We start from the raw sequence: 25,485 nt of genomic DNA on the forward strand, positions 1-25,485 counted from the left end.
CTCCAGAAGCCAGGTCCTCCTTTCTACAATAGCTTATTATCTACATCACATTATGTTGTCAAAGAAAGAATCAATGAGCATCCACAGTATGGTACATGATGGTTTTCTAACATGCAGCCTCCCTTGTTTTCCCGGGAGTATCAGCATAGCAATTAGCAATTTCTGAAGAATAATGTAGTTCAGTTTTTATAAAAGCACTGGTGTTAAAAAGCTCAGCTAAAGCATTTTTTTCCTGGATTGTTACTGACTGGCTATTTAAAGAGCTTCCTTAAGAGCCGTTTTAAATTTTATTTCATGATAAATGTGATAGTTTTCTTTGATCCTAAATTACATTCCAAACATTATTTCTACCAGTACCATTCTAGAGAAGAGGAAGAAGTGTAGATGAGCTTTTAAGAAGTGTACCTTTGAGTGCAGGGGGGCAATTTTATACTGACATAAAGAGTCAGTACAGGCTTTTCTTTGAGATGTAATTTCAAAGAAAAGAATTTCTCCATTATTTATATCCCTGACCAAATTCACAAGTACATGAAGAAAGCGAGTGGATCAAATAAATCTCACATCAAATAGAAGTAAAAACTTTTTATCCTTTATTTTCTTCTAATTAAAGATAGAATAAGTAATTTTGATAATCTTGATTCCTTTCTTTTCTTGCCTCTACTTTCTACATTCTGTTTCTTCTGGTATGAAATACAGTTACCACAAGTGAAAATGTTATATTACTTCTAAGAATGGTAACCATGTGGAATAAGCAAATGAAACAGAATAAAGCCAAAATTATTGGAACCAATTTGGGAATTAAAGCTTCTGGTCAATGGGGTCCCTGTGGGTTGCCCTGATGTTGTTTGTATTTGATGTTAATTAAGCTTCCTCAAGAGGTGCTTCCTGGGAGGAGGAGTGAATCAGGTATTCAGGTGACTTCATCAGAACTTTCTCCCCATTTTAACTTGTAAAATAAAGACTAGAGTCTTTGGGAAGGGGAAGGGAAGGAGTCGCTGAAGAGTTGGGGAGAGGGGGAAAAGGAAGAAAAGTGGAAGAGGAGGTGGAAGGAAGATGGAGCAGAGGCATGTGGCCTGGAGAAACTGCAAGTTATCAGGGATCTCATAGATGGGGATTAGAGTAGTGTAGTGTTAGATCTGCCCAATCTAGGCATGCATCTTGTATTAAAATTAATTCTAATTAAGTAAATATTTAAAATTTTCTATTATATACTATTATCATTTGTAACAAAGCAATTAAGAACAAAGTAAGCCAAATTTGAAAATCATGAGTTTTAATTTACATATGGGTTCCCTATTACTTTTAAGGTATGGACTTATTTTTATTCTAAGTGCATGAGTCTTTGCATTCATTCATGTATATGTACAACACATGTATACTTGGTGACGATGGGGACAAGAAGAGTGTATCAGATCCCCCGGAACTGATGTTATAGAGACATTGTGAGTCACCATGCTGTGGTTGGGACTGAAACTTAGATTCAAAAGTAACAATGGCTCCTAAAGTTTGTCACTTTGTCTTTGTGACCTGTAGTTTTAATACTTTTGTAGTTATATGATAGTTTCATATTAATACCAGGTCATAAATAAAAATACATTACAAAATTTAAGTCTATTAATCAATGTATAAATTTTATTAAAGAAAATAAGAGAACTTTTCCAGTATTTTCATGTAAATCACATTTCCATTAAATGAATTCTGAGGTGATGTTGAAATCAATTGGGGCTTTCAGAATTTTATTAGGTACTAAGGAAAATTGATAGGTCATTAACTAAAACATAGTGTTTTCTTTTATTAGTATTTTATGTTTTGCTACACTTTAGTTGTAGAATATATTAATGGATTTGTAAAATTTTCTACATATTTTTACTTGAAAATGTGACATTGTTCTTCATACAACTGTTACTTGACACATGCAAACACAAGACACTTACACATAATATCCAAAATGTACTAATGTCAAATCTTCAAAACATTTTATTTTTTAAAATATAATTCTCTAAAATTTTTCTCCATGGATCTAAACTCTCAATTGTTAGTGATGATAGGACATAAATAAATAAATGAATAAATAAATGTAGTACGTAAGTAAGTAGGTAAGCATGTTATGATTTTTTTTGTCCTTATTGTAAACTACTATATCTAGGCTAATATCACAAAGCATTTTCTAGTGGCTTTCTGGTTCTAATACAATTTCAAGTAACATTTTTAACTCTACTTATTCATTTGTTTTTGTTAAAGTCCATTGTTGGTGGTCGAAACTCCATGGCTGAGTGGAAAACTGTTAAATGCTTGGGCTTGAGCGTGGATAATGAATTCTTTGCAGAGTTCCAGTCCTTTAAAAATATTTGAAACACACTTTCATGCTGTCATAGTACATTGCATGGTTTTATGGAAATATATTTTAATAGTTTTATTCTGGTAAGCAGTGCACAAAGATTACTCCACAAAGACTCTCTTGCCCTATTTAATGCATTGTTTCTTTCCCTCTTTTCTCATTCTTTGTCTTTCTCTTGTCATTTTAACCTTTGCATATTAAAGCATGCTTTCATAAGACAAATCCAATTCTTCTTAGGCAGGTTAGGATGTCAGTTGTGAGTTGTGAATAACTAAAACCATGACAAGATTCTGATACAAGTTTCACAATACAGACTTTAAAGGTTGTTGCTTCTTAGGGATCCATTAAAATGCTATCTATACTTTTCTCTGTTAGAATTCAATACTACAATATCAGCTTAGTAATATACAAGACAATTATTTTGAGTGTAGTGGTATTTTTACAAATTTTTAGGAAAAGCCACATGAAAGAATTGTTGAAAAGGTATTGAAAAGATGCAATATATATGTATATTGATAATTAAGAAACCCAATACCTTTGTGGACTGAAACTGAAGTAAGGTAAACAGATACTGAACTACTTAAAGTATACATTTTCCAGCTTACACTTTTGAAGTATCATGAAGGAGCTCCTTGTGTCACATAACTCAGACCATATTGAAGAAATCGTGCACAAGGCAATGGAAATTATTTCACTGGCAAAACCCAATTCTGTTCAAGTACCAAGAGAAGATGGAAGAAATCCTTTCTTACAAAATTAAGTGCAGTAATTCTCTGAGAAATGAACTTTTTGCTTCATTACTATGTAGAGTAAATCATTAATCATATCACACCTCCAAATCTTCAAAGATTATAGGTCAATACTCATTTTGTAGTATTAAGTTTGAGGACTCCTCATCATTTATGCTTTCCAATCCTAAGAAAGATGTATGCAGAGGAGCCACATGTAAGCAATTCTACCATGTGATTAAAAAAATATGGGATGAACAAGGCACTATAGCATTTGCCCTTCTTGAATTATGTGTGCTGCTTTCCCAGGGGAATTTCATACGGTGCTTCCAGAAACAAAATCCTTGTAGGAAGCTTGAATTATTTTACAGAGAATATTGAGAACAATTGGGTTGTTTTCTCACTGACCAAAAGTATTTTAGTGTAAATTTGAAAACATGTTTGTTCCAGTGATGGTCTTCTAATATTTCTGAAATAATGAACTATAGGAAGTTATATTAATTAGAAATTACACAAAGGATGAATAGGGAAAAACATGAAAAAACTGAATGTTAAGAAAAATATGAGAGAACTGGGAAAACTTTGGTTTGAGGAATTTGAAATAAAATGTTTCTGTTGAATATCATCCCGAGTGAGGTAAACCAATCACAGAAAAACACACATGGTATGTACTCATTGATAAGTGGCTATTAGCCCAAATGCTTGAATTACCCTAGATGCACAGAACACATGAAACTCAAGAAGGATGACCCAAATGCGAATGCTTCACTCCTTCTTTAAAAGGAGAACAAGAATACCCTTGGCAGGGAATAGGGAGGCAAAGTTTAGAACAGAGGCAGAAGGTACACCCATTCAGAGCCTGCCCCACATGTGGCCCATAAATATACAGCCACCCAATTAGACAAGATGGATGAAGCAAAGAAGTGCAGGCAGACAGGAGCCGGATGTAGATCACTCCTGAGAGACACAGCCAGAATACAGCAAATACAGAGGAGAATGCCAGCAGCAAACCACTGAACTGAGAATAGGACCCCCGTTGAAGGAATCAGAGAAAGGACTGGAAGAGCTTGAAGGGGCTCGAGACCCCATATGAACAACAATGCCAAGCAACCAGAGCTTCCAGGGACTAAGCCACTACCCAAAGACGATACATGAACTGACTGAACCCCCAGTGGAAGTGATTGTTGGGAGAGGGCGGTAATGGGGGGAGGATGGGGAGGGGAACACCCATATATAAAGGGAGGGGGAGGGGTTAGGGGGATGTTGGCCCGGAAACTGGGAAGGGAATAACAATCGAAATGTAAATAAGAAATACTCAAGTTAATAAAGATAAAAAATAAATTAAAAAATTAAAAAAGAAAAAGAAAATGCTAATGAAAATGTCTCTGTCGATCTGTTTTAGGAAAGACAAAATTTTATATTATTTCTGTTTGTTCAGCAATTCTCCACTAGATAGGTCAGTTTATTTGGAAAATCCCAAACTTCTTGACTCTAAGACTGTATGATTCCAAGAAGGGGATCATTATGGTCTCATGGAATTCTGGAAGCAAACATGAACAATTAAACTAACTGCTATTTTCACCGTCTGCTCTCCCATAATCCACATTTAAATTGTATTAGATTCCCCAATATATATGATACTCCATGTAAATATTTCAAACTTCTAATAGAGTTACACATTAGTGGGACATAATTTAGTGAACTATATTGCACTGCCGTGAATGTTTGAAAATCAAAAGGAAATGAGTTAGATCATTTTCAACAAGAGGTAAACAAATAATTTACTTCAGAAATCTATGATATTTTAATAAAACAATCCTTGTGTCTACTTATTCTGAGAAAATAAATGTCAGGATTTTATCTAATAATTTTCTTTAGAACTAGTTTATTGTTGAATTTTTCTTTTCTGACATAGACCTGGGGCCTATATTATTGTATTTATTCATAAATTGTATTTTGTATATTTTTAATCTCCCTTTATCAGAATTTAAATATTTTAACAAATTCATCTTTTACTGGGTGAGACAGAATTGGAAACTTAATTATAAAACTTCATAGTAAGTTCATTTTTGAGAGAAGAGAATGTTCAACTTCTCCTGAGGAACAATATGAATATATGGTAGCAGGAAAATAAGTGTATTTAAAAAGTTGATTTGGAATGTAAGGCCTAGGAGGAAGGGAAGCAAAAGAATCAGAAGAAATGGAAAATTATTAAAATTAATAGAAAAATAACACTATAGAGGTAGTTGAAAATATTAAAATTATGAAGTTTCATGATGCATTAAAAATCTTTGATAAAAAGCTCAAATCACCAGTTCCAATGAGTGCTCAAGTTTTTATCAAGCTTATATATATATAAATAACCTTTATCAGTTGGTACAGTTACCTTATCAAAAGGATGTTAAGCCTGGATTTAGCCTTTAGCTTGCATAGCATGCCAGAATCCACTTACCTATTATTCATATTTATGAAATTGTCAGAGCAGTATATTTAAGGAAGATTTCCAAGGAATGCATTTAAAGTTATCTTAAGTTCTTTAAATTTTCTAAATAATTTACTACTATTTAGCTCTGAGTCTAAAATTTATATTTAGAAAAAAAATGATGTTTACATTTGAATTCATTAAATTTCTATAGGATGAAGGGAAAGCATGCATAATGTCAATTTTTTCTTGTCCTGATAAAATAAATTGAGGATTACATGGCTCAAAATAGCACAAAAGGGATTTCATTTCCTTTGTTTTCTATTGCCAATGGTGAAGACTACAGTTGTACAAAATCACAATTATTTGAATATTCATTGACTATGCCTACAGAGAAAGTGCTACAGTGAAAATAGAGGCATCATTTCTTGATCAGTTCAAACATCTTGTTATAAACTTAATAGGCAACTCAAGTTCCATGGCTGCAGAGGATATTATCTTAAAGGGCACAATAGAGTGCTTATTAGATTAGTCTTAGATGTTTATTTGCCAGGTGATTTTTTTTTACCATGAAGCTCATTCCTTTCCTTTATCAATTTCTCCAAAGATGTTAAAAGCAAAGAAACAGCAAAATTATTTCCATGAACCCAATCACAGTTTTTCACCAAATTACAGCTATGATACAAAAGTTCTTGCAACCAAAAATTAATTTCAATATGAGATTAAAGGTAAGACAATATATAATCATCTTATGACATAGATTCTTTTATAGTTCATGTCATAAAACATAGCCATCCTAATTAATAGTAAGGAAGACAGTTTAATCTCCTACTATGTTTGAATGCCACAAATAATTTGTTCAATGAAATGTGTAAATGGAGTGATAGACTTGTTATGATATACTTGTAATTGCATTCCATCTGCAGTCTAAATTAACAGATTAAATAAATTCCTTTGTCGACAAAGTCAATTTTACTATAATGGATAAGTAGTAAAAATATATTTTAAATATTTATTAAAAAGTCTGCAAAAATGTACAAGAAATTGCATAATGAACTTCTGACAAAATTTAATGAAAAAATACAAATTGAACAGTTAGAATATTCATAAAAATAAAATCAACTTTTTAAGCTAACCTTTAACAATTAGCCACATTTGACACATTAATTTTAACAGTATGTAATCTTTTTTTTCTGTCTTTCTTTCTTTCTTTTTTTTTTTTGGCTTTTGTTTTTAACAAAAGCTTTACTATTTTGCCTATGTCTTTGTCTTGGTAGCCTAGATTCTGGAGATCTGCCCTCCTCAGCCTCTTTAGTACATGGATTATAGGGACATAGTTACATCCCTACTTTAGTTTGTTTTGTATACATGACATCTGAAAATAATGAAAATTTTATCTGTTCATTGTCCATGTTTATCATCCCAATATGCATCATGCTAGGAGGCTGAGGCACTATGTTTGACACACATTTGAGGCCAACTTGACCAAAATAGTGGCCTTGATGTAGGCCAGCATAGGTAATACTGTGAGACACTGTCACAAAACAACCACAACAAAATCCCAACCAAAATGCAATAATATAATTTTATGTTTTTTACTTACTTTACATCCTGCTCACTGCCTCCCCCTCCTGTTCACACATCCCCACAATTCTACCTGCTGTCCTCCCTCCCCTTCTACTCTGAGAGGTTAGAGACCCCTGGGTATAATTTCTCCTACCCTGGCACATTAAGTAACCGCAAGGTTAGGTGCATTATTTCAAAATGAGATCAGCAAGGCAGCCTAGCTGGAAGAACATATCCCACCTACAGACAACACCTTTTGCGATAGCCACTGTTCCATTTTTTCTGGACCCACATGAAGACCAAGCTGCACATATGCTATATATCTGTATAGATCTAGTCCATGTATGCTCTTTGGTTGGTGGTTAAGACTCTGAGGGCTCCAAGGGTCCGTGTGAGTTTACTCTGTCTTCCTATGGAGTTCCTATCTCCTTCAAGATCCACAATCCTTCTCTCAACTCTTCCATAAGAGTCCCCAAGTTCCATCCACTGGCTATGGGTTTCTGATCTATCTGAGTCAGCTGCTGGTTGGAGCCTCTCAGAGGATGTGCTATACTCCTGTTTACAGGTATAACATGATATCATTAATAGTGTCAAGAACTGGTACTTGCCCATGGGATGAGTCTCTAGTTGGCCTGGTTAATACTTGGTTATTCCCTCAGTCTTAGTTCCACCCTTCTTCCCTGCATTTCTTGTAGACAGGATAAATTTGGGGTGGAAAGTATTGGGGATGAGTTGGTGTCTCTATCACTCCACTGGGGTTTATTATGCCTGGCCACAGGAGGTGGCCTCTTCAGACTATGTATCTCCAATGCTGTGAGTCACTGCTAAGGTCACCCAGATATTCTTGGATGCCTCCCTTATCCCAAACCTCTATATTGTTCTGAGGATGTCTCGCCCACTTTCTCATCCCTGTCAGTTGCAGATTTCCATTCATCTTCATGGCTATCTCTCTTGTCCCTCCTCACACCCGATCCTGAACCCTTCATTTTCTGTCCCATTCTTTCTCCCTCCCAGATCCTTCCTTCATTCTTCATCCTAGGACTATTTTATTCCCCCTTCTAAATATGATTCAAACATGGTCCCTTGAGCCTTCCTTTTGTTTAGTTTCTTTGGGTCTATGAAGTATAGCATAGGTATCCTGTGTTTTGTGGCTAATATCAACCTATAAGTGAGTACATACTATGCATGGGTTTTATGTTGGGGGAGATGGGTTACCTCACTCAAGATGATATTCTCAAATTTCATTAATTTGCCTGTAAAATTCATGATGTCTCTTTTAAATAGATGAATAGTATTCCATCTTGTAGATGCACCACATTTTCTTTATTCATCTTTCAGTTGAAGAACATGCATGTTGTTTCCAGTTTATGGCTATTAATATTGTTGTTATTATGAATAAGACTGCTATGAACATAGTTGAACAAGTGTCTTTGTGGGATGGTGGGACATATTTCTGTATATGCTCAGGATTTATATAGCTGGGGCTTGAGGTAAAACCATTCTAGTTTTCTGAGAAACAGCAAAATTGATTTTGAACGTAGTTGTACAAGTTTGCACTTTTACCAGGAATGGAAGAGAGTTCCCCTTACTCCACATCCTTAGGAGCATGTGCTATCATTTGAATCTTTAATCTTAGCCATTTTGATTGGTGTAACATAGAATATCAGAATCTTATTTTGGTTCGCATTTCCCCAATCATTAAGGACTTCAAACATCTAAGTGCTTCTCAGCCATTAGAAATTCCTCTATTGAGAATTATTTGTTTACTTCTGTACCTTGTTTTAAAATTGAGTTATTTGGGTTGTAGGTGTCTAGTCTCTTGAGCTCTTTATACATTTTGGTAATTAGCTCTCTGTAATATGCATGATTGGTGAAGAGCCTTTCTTAATCTGTAGGCTGCCATTTTGTCCTATGACAGTGTCCTTTCTCTGCCTTAGAGAGCTTTTTAATTTCATGATGTCCCATGTATTGATTGTTGATTTTAGAGTCTGAGCTATTGGTGTTCTGTTCATGAAATTCTCTCCTTTACAAAGGTATTCAAGGGTGTTTCCCATTTTCTTACCTATGAGATTTAGTGTATATAGTTTTATGTTGAGTCCCTTGATCTACTTGGACTTGAGTTTTGTGCAGGGTGATGAATGTGGATCTATTTGCATTGTTTTACATGAAAAGATCTAGTTAGACCAACACTATTTGTTGATGATGTTTTCTTTTTTCCATTGTATGGTTTTGGCTTCTTTGTTGAAAATCACATGTTCATAGCTGTGTGGGTTTATTTCTTGGTTTTTGATTCAACTCCATTGATCAACCTGTCCGTCTCTGTATCAATACCATTCAGGTTTTTTTAAATCACTATTGCTCTGTAGTACAGCTTGAGGTCAAGGATGGTGATTCCTAGTACAGCTTGAGGACAGAGATGGTGATTCTTAGTACAGCTTGAGGTCAGGGATGGTGATTCCTCCAGAAGTTCTTTTATTGTTCAAGGTTGTTCTGGTTATCCTGGGTTTTATGCTTTTCCATATGAAGTTGAGAAATGTTCCTTAGAGGTCTATAAAAACTTGTGTTGTAATTTTTTTGGGAATGATATTTAATCTGTAGATTGCCCATTTTCACTATATTAATCCTGTCTATACATAACCATGGGGGATCTTTCCATCTTCTGAAAACTTCTCCAATTTCTTTCTTCAGGGACTTGGATTTCTTGACATACATATTTTTCACTTGCTAGGTTATAGTTACACCAAGATATTCTATATTATTCATGACTGGTATGTCTCTGGGTGTCTTGCAAGCAGCATGTTGGATAGGGTGACTTATTTTATATAATTGAACTATTATGTGTCTATGAAATAAAATATTTTACATACAGTAAAATACTTATAATCCATAATATAAAATAATATCAAATCTGATATTTGGTGCTTTAGGTAGTGTTACTTGGCACTGCATGACATGAGGGCTTTTGCAATGCAAACTGAAAGTGTTTTGGCTTTAGTAAGGTCATATTATACAGTATGAGGATGAGCTCCCAGAATTACCTCATACTCCTCATGCTTCTAGTTTGAATTTGTTTTTACTGGATATTTTATTATTTACATTTCAAATGTTATTCCATTTCCTGGTTCCTGAACATAACCCCACTAACCAAACCCCCTCTCCTTCTTCTCTAAGGATGTTCCCCAACCTAACCAATCTCCCCTTACCACCCACTGACATTCCCCTACACTGGGGGATCCAGCCTTGGCAGGACCAAAGGCTTCTCCTTCCATTGGGTGCCCAACAAGGCCATCCTCTGCTACAAATGCAGCTGGAGCCATGAGTCTGTCCATGTATCGTCTTTGGGTAGTGGTTTAGTCCCTGTGATCTCTGGCCAGTTAGCATTGTTGTTCTTATGGGGTTGCAAGCCCCTCCATCTCTTTCAATACTTTCTCTAATTCCATGAACAGTGATCCTGTTCTCTGTTCAATGGCTTGGTGCTAGCATTTGCCTCTATATTTGACATGCTCTGGTTTTGCCTCTCAGGAGACAGCTATATCAGGCTCCTGTCAGCATGGACCTCTTAACATTATCAATCTTTTCTAGTTTTGGTGGAGATATATATATGGGTTGCATACCCATGTAGGGCAGGCTCTGAATGGCCATTCCGTCAGTCTCTGCCCCAAATTTTGCCTCCATATCCCCTCCTGTGAATATTTTCCCCCTTTAAGAAGAAGCATCTGCACTTTGATCATCTTTCTTCTTGAGCTTCATGTAGTCTCTGGATTGTATCTTGGCTAATTCGAGCTTTTGGACTAATATCCACTTATCAGTGAGTGGATACCATGTGTGTTTTTCTGTGATTGGGTTACCTCACTCAGGATGATATTTTCCAGTTCCATCCATTTCCCTATGAATTTCATAAAGTCATTGTTTTTGATAGCTGAGTAGTATTCCATTGTGTAGATGTACCACATTTCTGTATCCATTCCTCTGTTGAAGGGCATCTGGGTTCTTTCCAGCTTCTGGCTATTATAAATAAGGCTGTGATGAACATAGTGGAGCACGTGTCTTTTTTATATGTTGGGGCATCTTTTGGGTATATGCCCAAGAGAGGTATAGTTGGATCCTCAGGTAGTTCAATGTCCAATTTTCTGAGGAACCTCCAGACTGATTTCCAGAATGGTTGTACCAGTCTGCAATCCCACCAACAATGGAGGAGTGTTCCTCCTTCTCCACATCCTCGCCAGCATCTGCTGTTGCTGGAGTTTTTGATCTTAGCCATTCTTACTGTTATGAGATGGAATCTCAGGGTTGTTTTGATTTGCATTTTCCTGATGACTAAGGATGTTGACCATTTCTTTAGGTACTTCTCAGCCATTTGATATTCTTCGCTGAGAATTATTTGTTTAGCTCAGTACCCCATTTTTAATAGGATTCTTTGACTCTCTAAAGTCTACCTTCATGAATTCTTTGTATATTTAGGATATTCCCCCTCTATCAGATGAAGAATTGGTAAAGATCTTTTCCAAATCTGTTGGTTGCCATTTTGTCCTAATGACAATGTCCTTTGCAGTTTTATAAGGTCCCAATTATCGATTCTTGATCTTAGAGCATAAGCCATTGGTGTTTTGTTCAGGAAAATTTCTCCCGTGCCCTTGTGTTAGAGACTCTTCCCCAAACTTTCTCCTATTAGTTTGAGTGTATCTGGTTTGATATGGATATCCTTGATCCACTTGGACTTAAGCTTTGCACATGGTAGTAGGAATGGATCGATTTGCATTCTTCTACATGCTGACCTCCAGTTGAACCAGCACCATTTGTTGAAAATGCTGTATTTTTTCCATAGGATGTTTTTAGCTCCTTTTTTAAAGATCAAGTGACCATAGGTGTGTGGGTTCATTTCTGGGTCTTCAATTCTATTCCACTGATCTACGTGCCGTTCTCTGTACCAATACCATACATTTTTTTTTAAATCACTATTGCTCTGTAATACTGATTGAGGCCATTGCTGGTGATTCCCCTAGAAGTTCTTATACTGTTGAGTATAGTTTTCACTATCCTGGATTTTTTGTTATTCCAAATTAATTTGCAAATTGCTCTTTCTAACTCTATGAAGAATTTAGTTGGAATTTTGATGGGGATTGCATTAAATCTGTAGATTGCTTTTGGTCAAATGTCCATTTTTACTGTATTAATCCTGCCATTCCATGAGCATGGGAGATCTTTCCATCTTCTGAGATCTTCTTCAATTTCTTTCTTCAGAGACTTGAAATTCAGGTTACACAGATTTTCACTTGCTTGGATAGAGTCAAATCAAGGTATTTCATGTTATTTGGGACTGAAGTGAAGGGTGTCATTTCCCTAGTTTCTTTTATAGCCTGTTTATCCTTTAAGGAGAGGAAGGCTACTGATTTGTTTGAGTTCATTTTATACCCAGCCACTTTGCTGAAGTTATTTATCAGGCTTAGTAGTTCTTCGGTGGAACTTTTGGGGTCACTTAAGTATTCTAAATCATCTGCAAATAGTGATATTTTGACTTCTTCCTTTCCAATTTGTATCCCTGTGACCTCCCTTTGTGACCTGATTGCTCTGGTTAGGACTTCAAATACTATATTGAATAAGTAGGGAGAGAATGGACAGCACTGTATAGTTCCTGATTTTACTGGATAGGGTGAAGTTTCATCCATCCAAGAAGCTCCATCCACTGGCTATAGGTCTCTGATCTGTCTGAGTCAGCTGCTAGTTGGAGCCTCTCAGAGGATGTGCTAGACTCCTGTTTACAGGTATAACATGATATCATTAATAGTGTCAAGAACTGGTACTTGCCCATGGGATGAGTCTCTAGTTGGCCTGGTTAATACTTGGTTATTCCCTCAGTCTCAGTTCCATCCTTCATCCCTGCATTTCCTGTAGACAGGATAAATTTAATTTTATTATCTATTCAAGTTTTGCTCCATTTAGCTTAATGCTGGCTACTGGTTTTCTGTATATTGCTTTTACTATGTTTAGGTATGGGCTTTGAATTCCTGATCTTTCCAAGACTTTTATCATCAAGGAGTGTTGAATTTTGACAAATGCTTTCTCAGCATCTAAAGAAATGATCATGTATTTTTTTCTTTGGATTTGTTTACACTGATGGATTTCTGAATATTGAACCAAATTTGCATCCCAGGGATGAAGCTTACTTGATCATGATGGATGATTTTTTTTTGATGTGTTCTTGGATTCGGTTTGCAAGAATTTTATTGGGTATTTTTGCATCGAAATTCATAAGGAAAATTAGTCTGAAGTTCCCTTTCTTTGTTTGGTCTTTGTGTGGTTTAGGTATAAGAGTAATTGTGGATTCATAGAAGGAATTCAGTAGTGCTCCATCTGTTTTTATTATGTGGAATAGTTTGTACAATATTGGTATGAGGTCTTCTATGAAGATCTGATAGAATTCTGCACTAATCCCATTTAGTCCTGGGCTCATTTTGGTTGGGTGAGTTTTAATGACTGCTTCTATTTCTTTAGGAGTTATGGGATTGTTTAGATGATTTATCTGATCCTGATTGAACTTGGTTACCTGGTATCTGTGTTGAAAATTGTCCATTTCCTACATATTTTCCAGTTTCTTTGAATATAGGATTTGTAGTAGGATCTGATAATTTTTTGAATTTTCTCAGATTCTGTGTTGTGTCTACCTTTTCTTTTTTTTCCATCTTTATTAACTTTGGTATTTCTTATTTAAATTTCGATTGTTATTCCCTTTCTGGTTTCCTTTTCATTTGTGATTTTTTTTTAAATTAGAATACACTCTGCATGTTCTCTAGCTAGTCCAACTAAGGGTTTATCTATCTTGTTGATTTTCTCAAAGATCCATCTCCTTGCTCTGTTGATTCTTTGTGTAGGCCTTTTTGTTTCTACTTGGTTGATTTCAGCCTTGAGTTTGATTATTTCCGGCCTTCTACTCCTCCTGGGTGTATTTATTTCTTTTTGTTCTGGAGCTTTTCAGTGTGCAGTAAACCTGCTGATGTATGCTTTCTCCTGTTTCTTTCTGCAGGCACTCAGAGCTGTGTGTTTTCATCTTAGCACTGCTTTCATTGTGTCCCATTAATCTTTGTATGTTGTGCCTTCATTTTCATTGAATTCTAAAATGTCTTTACTTTCTTTCTTCCTTAACCAAGTTATCATTGAGTAGAGTGTTGTTCAACTTCCATGTGTATTTGGGTTTTCTGTCATTTTTATTCATTTATTATCTTTTTTGCTATCGAAGACCAGCCTCAATCTGTGGTGATCTGATAGGATGCATGGGATTATTTAAATCTTCTTATATCTGTTGAGACCTCTTTTGTGCCCGATTATATGGGCAGTTTTGGAGAAGGTACCATGAAGTTCTGGGAAGAAGGGGTATTCTTTTGCTTTATGATGAAATGTTGTACAGATATCTGTTAAATCCATTTGGTTCATAACTTCTGTCAGTTTCTCTATGTCTGAGTTTAACTTCTTATTCTATGCTCTGTCTCTTGATGAGAGGGGGTGTTAAAATCTCCTACTGTTATTGTGTGAAGTACAATGTGTTTTTTGAGCTTTAGTAAGGTTTCTTTTATGAATGTAGATGCCCTTGCATTTAGAGCATAAATATTTATGATTCTGAGTTCATCTTGGTCAATTTTTCCATTGATGAATATGATATATTATTTTTCCTTATTGTTTTTGATAATGTTTGGTTGAAAGTCGATATTATTCAATATTAGAATGGCAACTCCATTTTGTTTCTTCATACTATTTGCTTTGAAAGTTGTTTGCTAACCTTTTACTCTGAGGTAGTGTCTGTGTTTGTCTCTGAGGTGTGTTTCCAGTATGCAGGAAAATGGTGGGTCCTCTTTACATATCAAGGCTGTTAGTCTATGGTCTTTTATTGGGGAACTGAATCCATTGATGTTAATAGATATTAAGGAATACTGATGTTGTTTCCTGTCATTTTTGTTAGATGTCAAATTATGTTTGTGTATCTATTTTCTTTTGGTTTCATTGCAAGGAGATTACTTTCTTGCTTTTTATATGGGGTAGGTTCCCTTCTTACATTGGAGTTTTCCATCTATTATCCTTTTTAGGGCTGGATTTGTAGATATATATTGTGTAAATTTGGTTTTGTCATGGAATATTTTGGTTTCTCCATCTATGTTAATTGAATGTTTTCCTGGATATTGTAGCCTGGGCTGACATGTGTTCTCTTAGGGTTTGTATGACATCTGCCCAGGTTCTTCCAGCTCCCATAGTCTGTTGAGAAGTCTGGTGTAAATCTGATAGGTCTGCCTTTGCATTTGGTGTTTTGACTATTATGTGATGGGAGGAATTTCTTTTCTGGTACAATCTATTTGAAGTTCTGTAGGCTTTTTGTATGTTTACAGACATCTCTTCTTTAGGTTAGAAAAGGTTTTTTTTCTATAATTTTGTTGAAGATATTTACTGGGCCTTTAATTTGGGAGTCTTCACTCTCTTATATACCTATTATCCTTAGGTTTGGTCTTCTTATTGTGTTTTGGATTTCCTGGATGTTTTGGGCTAGGGCCTTTTTGCATTTTAAATTATCTTTGATGATTGTGCCCATGTTTTCTATAGTATCTTCTGCCCCTGAGATTCTCTCTTAGTATCTCTTGCATTATGCTGTTGGTGCTTGCCTCTCTGATTCCTGCCTGATCTCTTTCATAGGTTTTCTATCTCTGGGATTGTCTCCCTTTGTGTTTCTTTATTATTTCTTTTTTTTTCCGGAGCAGGGGACCGAACCCAGGGCCTTGCGCTTGCTAGGCAAGCGCTCTACCACTGAGCTAAATCCCCAACCCCTTCTTTATTATTTCTATTTCCATTTTTAAATCCTGGATGCTTTTGATCAATTCCTTTGCCTGTTTGGTTGTTTTCCTGTAATTCTTTAAGGAATTTTTATGTTTCCCTTTAAGGGCTTCTATTTGTTTACTTGTGTTGTCCTGTACTTCTTTAAGGGAGTTATTTATGTCCTGCTTAAAGTCTCTCTCTCACAGGGTCTGGGAGCAGAGAGCTGCTGTCAACTTCAGTATTTCTTATATACATTTCGAGTGTTATTCCCTTTCCCGGTTTCCGGGCAAACATCCCCCTCCCCCCTCCCCTTCCTTATGGGTGTCCCCCTCCCAACCCTCCCCCCATTGCCGCCCTCCCCCCATAGTCTAGTTCACTGGGGGTTCAGTCTTAGCAGGAACCAGGGCTTCCCCTTACACTGGTGCTCTTACTAGGATATGCATTGCTACCTATGAGGTCAGAGTCCAGGGTCAGTCCATGTATAGTCTTTAGGTAGTGGCTTAGTCCCTGGAAGCTCTGGTTGCTTGGCATTGTTGTACATTTGGGGTCTCAAGCCCCTTCAAGCTCTTCCAGTTCTTTCTCTGATTCCTTCAACGGGAGTCCTATTCTCAGTTCAGTGGTTTGCTGCTGGCATTCGCCTCTGTATTTGCTGTATTCTGGCTGTGTCTCTTAGGAGAGATCTACATCCGGCTCCTGTCGGTCTGCACTTCTTTGCTTCATCCATCTTGTCTAATTGGGTGGCTGTATATGTATGGGCCACATGTGGGGCAGGCTCTGAATGGGTGTTACTTCAGTCTCTGTTTTAATCTTTGCCTCTCCCTTCCCTGCCAAGGGTATTCTTGTTCCCCTTTTAAAGAAGGAGTGAAGCATTCACATTTTGATCATCCGTCTTGAGTTTCATTTGTTCTAGGAATCTAGGGTAATTCAAGCATTTGGGCTAATAGCCACTTATCAGTGAGTGCATACCATGTATGTCTTTCTGTGATTGGGTTAGCTCACTCAGGATGATATTTTCCAGTTCCAACCATTTGCCTACGAATTTCATAAAGTCGTTGTTTTTGATAGCTGAGTAATATTCCATTGTGGAGATGTACCACATTTTCTGTATCCATTCCTCTGTTAAAGGGCATCTGGGTTCTTTCCAGCTTCTGGCTATCATAAATAAGGCTGCGATGAACATAGTGGAGCACGTGTCTTTTTTATATGTTGCGGCATCTTTTGGGTGTATGCCCAAGAGAGGTATAGCTGGATCCTCAGGCAGTTCAATGTCCAATTTTCTGAGGAACCTCCAGACTGATTTCCAAAATGGTTGTACCAGTCTGCAATCCCACCAACAATGGAGGAGTGTTCCTCTTGCTCCGCATCCTTGCCAGCATCTGCTGTCACCTGAGTTTTTGATCTTAGCCATTCTCACTGGTGTGAGGTGAAATCTCAGGGTTGTTTTGATTTGCATTTCCCTTATGACTAAAGATGTTGAACATTTCTTTAGGTGTTTCTCAGCCATTCGACATTCCTCAGCTGTGAATTCTTTGTTTAGCTCTGAACCCCATTTTTAATAGGGTTATTTGTCTCCCTGCGGTCTAACTTCTTGAGTTCTTTGTATATTTTGGATATAAGGCCTCTATCTGTTGTAGGGTTGGTAAAGATCTTTTCCCGATGTGTTTGTTGCCGATTTGTCCTAACCACAGTGTCCTTTGCTATACAGAAGCTTTGCAGTTTTATGAGATCCCATTTGTCGATTCTTGATCTTAGAGCATAAGCCATTGGTGTTTTGTTCAGGAAATTTTTTCCAGTGCCCATGTGTTCCAGATGCTTCCCTAGTTTTTCTTCTATTAGTTTGAGTGTATCAGGTTTGATGTGGAGGTCCTTGATCCACTTGGACTTAAGCTTTGTACAGGGTGATAAGCATGGATCAATCTGCATTCTTCTACATGTTGACCTCCAGTTGAACCAGCACCATTTGCTGAAAATGCTATCTTTTTTCCATTGGATGGTTTTGGCTCCTTTGTCAAAAATCAAGTGCCCATAGGTGAGTGGGTTCATTTCTGGGTCTTCAATTCTGTTCCCTTGGTCTATCTGTCTGTCTCTGTACCAATACCATGCAGTTTTTATCACTATTGCTCTGTAATACTGCTTGAGTTCAGGGATAGTGATTCCCCCTGAAGTCCTTTTATTGTTGAGGATAGTTTTAGCTATCCTGGGTTTTTTGTTATTCCAGATGAATTTGCAAATTGTTCTGTCTAACTCTTTGAAGAATTGGATTGGTATTTTGATGGGGATTGCATTGAATCTGTAGATTGCTTTTGGTAAAATGGCCATTTTTACTATATTAATCCTGCCAATCTATGAGCATGGGAGATCTTTCCATCTTCTGAGGTCTTCTTCAATTTTTTTCTTCAGAGTCTTGAAGTTCTTATTGTACAGATCTTTTACTTGCTTGGTTAAAGTCACGCCGAGGTACTTTATATTATTTGGGTCTATTACGAAGGGTGTCATTTCCCTAATTTCTTTCTCGGCTTGTTTCTCTTTTGTGTAGAGGAAGGCTACTTATTTATTTGAGTTAATTTTATACCCATCCCCTTTGCTGAAGTTGTTTATCAGCTTTAGTAGTTCTCTGGTGGAACTTTTGGGATCACTTAAATATACTATCATATCATCTGCAAATAGTGATATTTTGACTTCTTCTTTTCCGATCTGTATCCCCTTGACCTCCTTTTGTTGTCTGATTGCTCTGGCTAGAACTTCAAGAACTATATTGAATAAGTAGGGAGAGAGTGGGCAGCCTTGTCTAGTCCCTGATTTTAGTGGGATTGCTTCAAGTTTCTCTCCATTTAGTTTAATGTTAGCAACTGGTTTGCTGTATATGGCTTTTACTATGTTTAGGTATGGGCCTTGAATTCCTATTCTTTCCAGGAATTTTATCATGAAGGGGTGTTGAATTTTTCAAATGCTTTCTCAGCATCTAATGAAATGATCATGTGGTTTTGTTCTTTCAGTTTGTTTATATAATGGATCACATTGATGGTTTTTCGTATATTAAACCATCCCTGCATGCCTGGGATGAAGCCTACATGATCATGGTGGATGATTGTTTTGATGTGCTCTTGGATTCGGTTTGCCAGAATTTTATTGAGTATTTTTGTGTCGATATTCATAAGGGAAATTGGTCTGAAGTTCTCTTTCTTTGTTGGGTCTTTGTGTGGTTTAGGTATAAGAGTAATTGTGGCTTCATAGAAGGAATTCGGGAGTGATCCATCTGTTTCAATTTTGTGGAATAGTTTGGATAATATTGGTATGAGGTCTTCTATGAAGGTTTGATAGAATTCTGCACTAAACCCATCTGGACCTGGGCTCTTTTGGTAGGGAGACCTTTAATGACTGCTTCTATTTCCTTAGGAGTTATGGGGTTGTTTAACTGGTTTATCTGTTCCTGATTTAACTTCGGTACCTGGTATTTGTCTAGGAAATTGTCCATTTCCTGTAGATTTTCAAGTTTTGTTGAATATAGGCTTTTATAGTAAGATCTGATGATGTTTTGAATTTCCTCTGAATCTGTAGTTATGTCTCCCTTTTCATTTCTGATTTTATTAATTTGGACACACTCTCTGGGTCCTCTCATTATTCTGGCTAAGGGTTTATCTATCTTGTTGATTTTCTCAAAGAACCAACTTTTTTGGTTCTGTTGATTCTTTCTATGGTCCTTTTTGTTTCTACTTGGTTGATTTCAGCTCTGAGTTTGATTATTTCCTGCCTTCTACTCCTCCTGGGTGTATTTGCTTCTTTTTGCTCTAGAGCTTTTAGGTGTGTTGTCAAGCTGCTGACATATGCTCTTTCCTGTTTCTTTCTGCAGGCACTCAGCGCTATGAGTTTTCCTCTTAGCACAGCTTTCATTGTGTCCCATAAGTTTGGGTATGTTGTACCTTCATTTTCATTAAATTCTAAAAAGTTTTTAATTTCTTTCTTTATTTCTTCCTTGACTAGGTTATCATTGAGTAGAGCATTTTTCAATTTCCACTTATATGTGGGCATTCTTCCCTTATTGTTATTGAAGACCAGTTTTAGGCCGCAGTCCTCATTTCTAAAGCCTGAGAAACCTCAAATCTCAGGAGAAAATTCCTCACATATTGCCACTTTTTTTTGGTCTTATTTTTATTGCCTGTACTTTGTTACCGATATAATTCGTTTTTTTTTTAATAAAAAGTATTGAGTAACTTGCATGTACCAGTACTTCCTTCCTCGTGTACACATATTCTATTTCCTTACGAATCTACTGCTCTGTTGATTAACTTTGGCCAGAGGCCTCTAAAACCAACTTGAGTATATACTAAGAAATAATGAAAATTATAATGTTCATTACAGTAAATATTTTACAAGACTTGTTAATAAAATTTTGTTTAATGACAATAAGGATATTTTTTTGGCCTGAAAGCATCATTCCTAATTGAAGGTGATTTGAATTTTTTTCTTTGTATACATGGCTTTCCTTACTGCTTTTCAGTTAAAGAAAATGCTTTCAGATGGCCAGCCTGGAAATTCTGTAAAGAAGTTTGCATTCTTTATATTATATGAGGAATTGAAGTTGGGTTGCTGGGGCATTTGGACAGTGCTTGTCTTCCTGGGACAGCTGCACAAGTCCTTCCATCTCCATTCTGCCACCTGTCTAAATCCTTCATATTCCTTGGTTCTCTGCGCTGTCATAACATTCTTTGAACCTCTATATCACATATCTGTGTTCTTTGTCTCTGTCTCTGTCTCTGTTTCTCTCTCTCTCTCCCCTCTCTGTAAATATTCAGAGGTACTAGCTCTTATACAACATTTTGGTCCCCAGAAGTAATCACATGTTACTCAGTGATGATAAATAATTCAATTTGTATCTTTTATCTAGCTAATAATTATTAATATTTTATAATTTATGTTCTGTAACATTTTATTTGATGCATATTTTACAACTTTTTTCTAATCAATAATAGGCATCATAAAGACAGATAAAATATGCTATGCTTCCTTTTATGATAATCAACATTTTCACATAGAAAATTTTCATAAGAAATCATTAAAAAGATTTATCATTTGCTTATCATGTGTCAGGTATTATTTGATTTATACCTTAGCCACAAATTTATGGGAAGCATTTTTTCTATCATCATCTTAATAGTACAGAGACTGAAATTTAGAGGCTTGTTCAAAACTATAATCTAGTAAGTGGAATAAGGGAAATTCAAATTCCAGATAACTGTCCAGATCATTCTTCAAATATAACAACATTCTGGTCACTCACTGGACTATCCCTGTTAATAGAGAGGAGTTCTGATCTCACTAGCTTTCTGTGAACTGTTTTCCAAATATAGTTAGAAGTTGAATAAATAAATAATAATTTGATTTACATATCTTTCTTAATATCTGTATATAGTTTAGTTCTTACACCAAATTATAGGAGAAAATGATAGCTATTAGAGGAGAAATGGTAATTTCTTCTTTTAGCTGTGAAATTTAAGGTTTTCCTTCCATTAGTACAGAGTTGTGGTCATAGACGTACTGCTGAGTCTGAAAAGACAATATGTATATGCTGTGTTTTTTCTATTTATCATGTAGTTATTTGTACACATTTACTACTCAGTGATGTTTATAAGAATTTCCCAGGTAATCATCACAATCTCTGATCTTCTCTTAGGGTAATTACTTGTTTATGAATATCACTAATTTCACTTACATGTAAGATAGACGTTACTAGCTTACTTTCCTCTATTTATTGTTAATTATTTTGTAGAACTGATCTTTCTGTGCACATACTTATGTGTGTGGGAGCAGATTTGTGTTAGATACACCATTGGCTTAATTGAACCAGGTCATCTGCTTTTAATAGCTCTTCTCCCACAGCCTGGTGAAACCTAGACCGACCACAAAAAGATGTTAATCCCAGTCTTAAAATAGTGACTTCTATTGAGACCCACAAGCTGTGCTTTAGCAACTGGTCATTTCAGTGCTGCTTCTGTATGAAATTTTAGCAAAGAATATAGTACTTCTATCATGAAGACTGGAGCCACTGCTCTTGTGGCGGGAATTATTGGTGCTATTGGTGTTATCCTTTTTTTGATAGCATTTGGAACTGAATATTGGTTACTTGCAACAGAGACTTGTGGAAGTTTTGATTCTAACAATGGAACTTTGGATATTGAAGAAGAGGTAACCATAAATCTAATGATGTATTATTTAAAAATTGTGGGACTTTAAGTAGTTATCCATTAGAGCAGAATCATATTTTGAAAAATCTACATATTAGAGTAATTCTTTTGGTTTTAATTTTCTTAAAGTTTATTTTTAAATTTAATAATTTTTGTTGTGAGCAGATTCAGACACTGGAGAAATGAAACTCATGGCAAACTGTGAAGCAAGGAATCTAGGTTGAATGGATATTGCTGCAAGTTTATTCTCATACTAAAACATGTTAATTTGGTTGATTAGTTTATAAAATGTCCTTCTGACTTGCAAATCATTTTACTGTTTAAAAGTAATGTACAGATTTGAGGGAGAAAACAACTCAAAATTTCAGTCCAGTTCATAGATTTAAAAGACATTTCTCCAGACAAGTACTGAGAAGAAAGTATCATTTTTACTTCTAGGCCTGTTTGTCAGTTTCACTGCCCTGTTATTGTAATTATGGCATTCGTGTGTGTGTGTGTGTGTGTGTGTGTGTGTGTGTGTGTGTGTGTGTGTGTGTGTGAGTTTTTATTGGATATTTTTATTTACATTTCAAATGTTATTCCCTTACCTGAGTTCCTGTCCATAAGCCCCCATCTCATTCCCCTTCCCCTCCTTCTATGGGGGTGTTCCCCCTCCCCAACCACTCCACTTACCACCTTCCTGCTGTGACATTCCCCTACACTGGAGGGGGGATTTCAGCCTTGGTGACCAACAAGGCCACCCTCCACTACATATGCAACTGGAGCTATGGATCTGTCCATGTTCACACTTTGGGTAGTGATATAGTCCCTGATAGTTCTGGTTGTTTAGTATTGTTGTTCTTATTGGGTTACAAGCCCCTTCATCTCCTTCAATCCTTTTCCTAATTCCTCCAATGGCGACCCTGTTCTCAGTTCAGTGGTTGGGTGAGAGCATCCACCTCTGTATTTTTCAAGCTCTGACTGTGCCTCTTAGGAGACAGCTATATCAGGCTCTTGTCACCATGCACTTCTTGACTTCATCAATATTGTTTGATTTGGTGTCTGTATGTATATGGGCTGGACCCCCAGGTGGAGAAGGCTTTGAATGGCCATTCATGTGGTCTGTGGAGTGTATTTTGGGATATTTTAACTTTTGGGCTAATATCCACTTATCAATGAGTGAATACCATTTTTTTTTTTGTGATTGGGTTGCTTTACTCAGAATGATATTTTCTAGTTCCATACATTTGCCTATGAATTTCATGAAGTCAACGTTTCTGATAGCTGAGTAGTACTTCATTGCATAAATGTACCACATTTTCTGTATCCATCCCTCTGTTGAAGGACATCTGGGTTCTTTCCAACTTCTGCCAATTATAAATAAGGCTGCTATGAACTTCGTAGAGCATGAGTACTTATTATATGTTTGAGCATCTTTTGGGTATATGCCCAGGAGTGGTATAGCTAGGTACTCAGGTAGTACAATGCACAATTTCCTGAGGAACATCCAGACTGATTTCCAGAGTGGTTTTACTGGCTTGCAATCCCACCAACAATGGAGGGGTGTTCTTCTTTCTCCACATGCTCTCCAGCATCTGTTATTACCTGAGTTTTTGATCTTAGCTATTCTGACTACTGTGAGGTGGAATCTCAGGGTTGTTTTGATTTGTATTTCCCTGATGTCTAAGGATGTTGAACATTTCTTTAGGTACTTTTCAGCCATTGGATATTCCTCTGCTGAGAATTCTTTCTTTAGCTCTGAAACCCATTTTAATAGGATTCTTTAGCTCTCTGGAATCTAATTTCTTGAGTTCTTTGTATATATTGGATATCAGCCCTCTATTGGATGTAGGATTGGTAAAGATCATTTCCCAATCTGTTGGTGGCCATTTTGCCCTAATGACAGGGTCCTTTGCCTTACAGAAGCTTTGCAGTTTTATGAGGTCCCATTTGTAGATTCTTGATATTAGAGCATAAGCCATTGATATTTTGTTCTGGAAATTTTCCACAGTGTTCATGTGTTTGAGGCTCTTCTTTTTTCTATTAGTTTGAGTGTATTTGGTTTTATGTGGAGGTTTTTGATCCACTTGGACTCTAGCTTTGTACAAGGCAATAAGAATGCACAATAAGAATGGATCAATTTGCATTCTTCTACATGCTGACTTCCAGTTGAACCAGCACCATTTGCTGAAAATGTCTTTTTTTTCCACTGGATGGTTTTATCTCCTTTGTCAAAGGCAAAGTGACCATAGGTGTATGGGTTCATTTCTAGGTCTTCAATTCTATTAGATTGATCTACCTGCCTATCTCTGTACCAATACCATACAGTTTTTAATCACTATTGCTCTGTAATACATCTTAATGTCAGGAATGATGATTTTCCCCAGAAGTTCTTTTGTTGTTGAGGTTCCTTTTTAGGATCCTGGGGTTGGTTTTTTTTTTTTTTGTTATTCCAGATGAATTTAAAAATTGTTCTTTCTAACTCTATGAAGAATTGAGTTGGAATTTTAATGAGGGTTGTATTGAATCTGCAGATTGCTTTTGGCAAAATGGCCATTTTTTACTACATTAATCCTGCCAATCCATGAGCATGGAAGCTCTTTCCATCTTCTGAGATCTTCTTCAATTTCTTTCTTCAGAGACTTAAGTTCTTGCCTTACAGATATTTCATAGGCTTGGTTAGAGTCACACTAAGGTATTATATGTTATTTGTGACTATTGTGAAGGGTATCATTTCCCTAATTTCTTTCTCAGCCTTTTATCCATTGAGTAGAGGAAGGCTACTGATTTCTTTGAGTTAATTTTATACCGACCACTTTGCTGAAGTTGTTTATCAGGTTGAGGAGTTCTCTGGTGGAACTTTTGGGGTCACTTAAGTATATTATCATATCATCTGCAAATAGTAATATTTTGACGTATTCCTTTCCAATTTGTATCCCCTTGTCCTTCTTTTGTTGTCTGATTAGGACTTCAAGTACTATATTGAATAAGTAGGAAGAGAATGGGCAGCTTTGTCTAGTCCCTGATTTTAGTGGGAGTGCTTCAAGTTTCTCTCGATTTAGCTCAATGTTGGCTACTGGTTTGCTGTATATTTCTTTTACTATATTTAGGTATGGGCCTCAAATTCCTGATCTTTCCAGGACTTTTATCGTGAAGGGGTGATGAGTTTTGTCAAATGCTTTTTCTCAGCATCTAATGAGATGATCATGTAGTTTATTTTTCTTTGAGTTTTTTATATATTGGATTATGTTGATGGAATTCCATATATTGAACCAATCCTGCATCACTGGGATGAAACCTACTTGATCATGATTGATGATCGTTTTGATGTCTTCATGGATTTGTTTTGGGAGAATTTTATTGAGTATTTTTGCATCAATGTACATAGGGGAAATTGGTCTGAAGTTCTCCGTCTTTGTTGTGTCTTCGTGTGGTTGAGGTATAAGAGTAATTGTGGCTTCATAGAAGGAACTGGGT

The 25,485-nt window shown here is 36.3% G+C and overlaps 1 protein-coding gene across 1 annotated transcript in view; it reads left to right on the forward strand.

Annotated features, from left to right (window-relative positions):
• The first annotated feature begins 21,780 nt into the window (after positions 1 to 21,780).
• LOC102554937 (transmembrane protein 182-like) overlaps positions 21,781 to 25,485 on the forward strand; it is a 66,960-nt gene continuing 63,255 nt past the window's right edge. Inside the window, exon 1 of the mRNA XM_008773359.4 lies at positions 21,781 to 22,030. Within this exon, the coding sequence (XP_008771581.2) occupies positions 21,875 to 22,030 (156 nt within the window). The 5' untranslated portion in view covers positions 21,781 to 21,874. The remainder of the gene's footprint in view (positions 22,031 to 25,485) is intronic.

The sequence above is a fragment of the Rattus norvegicus genome, chromosome X, assembly GCF_036323735.1.
Source record: "Rattus norvegicus strain BN/NHsdMcwi chromosome X, GRCr8, whole genome shotgun sequence".
Lineage (NCBI taxonomy): Eukaryota > Metazoa > Chordata > Mammalia > Rodentia > Muridae > Rattus > Rattus norvegicus.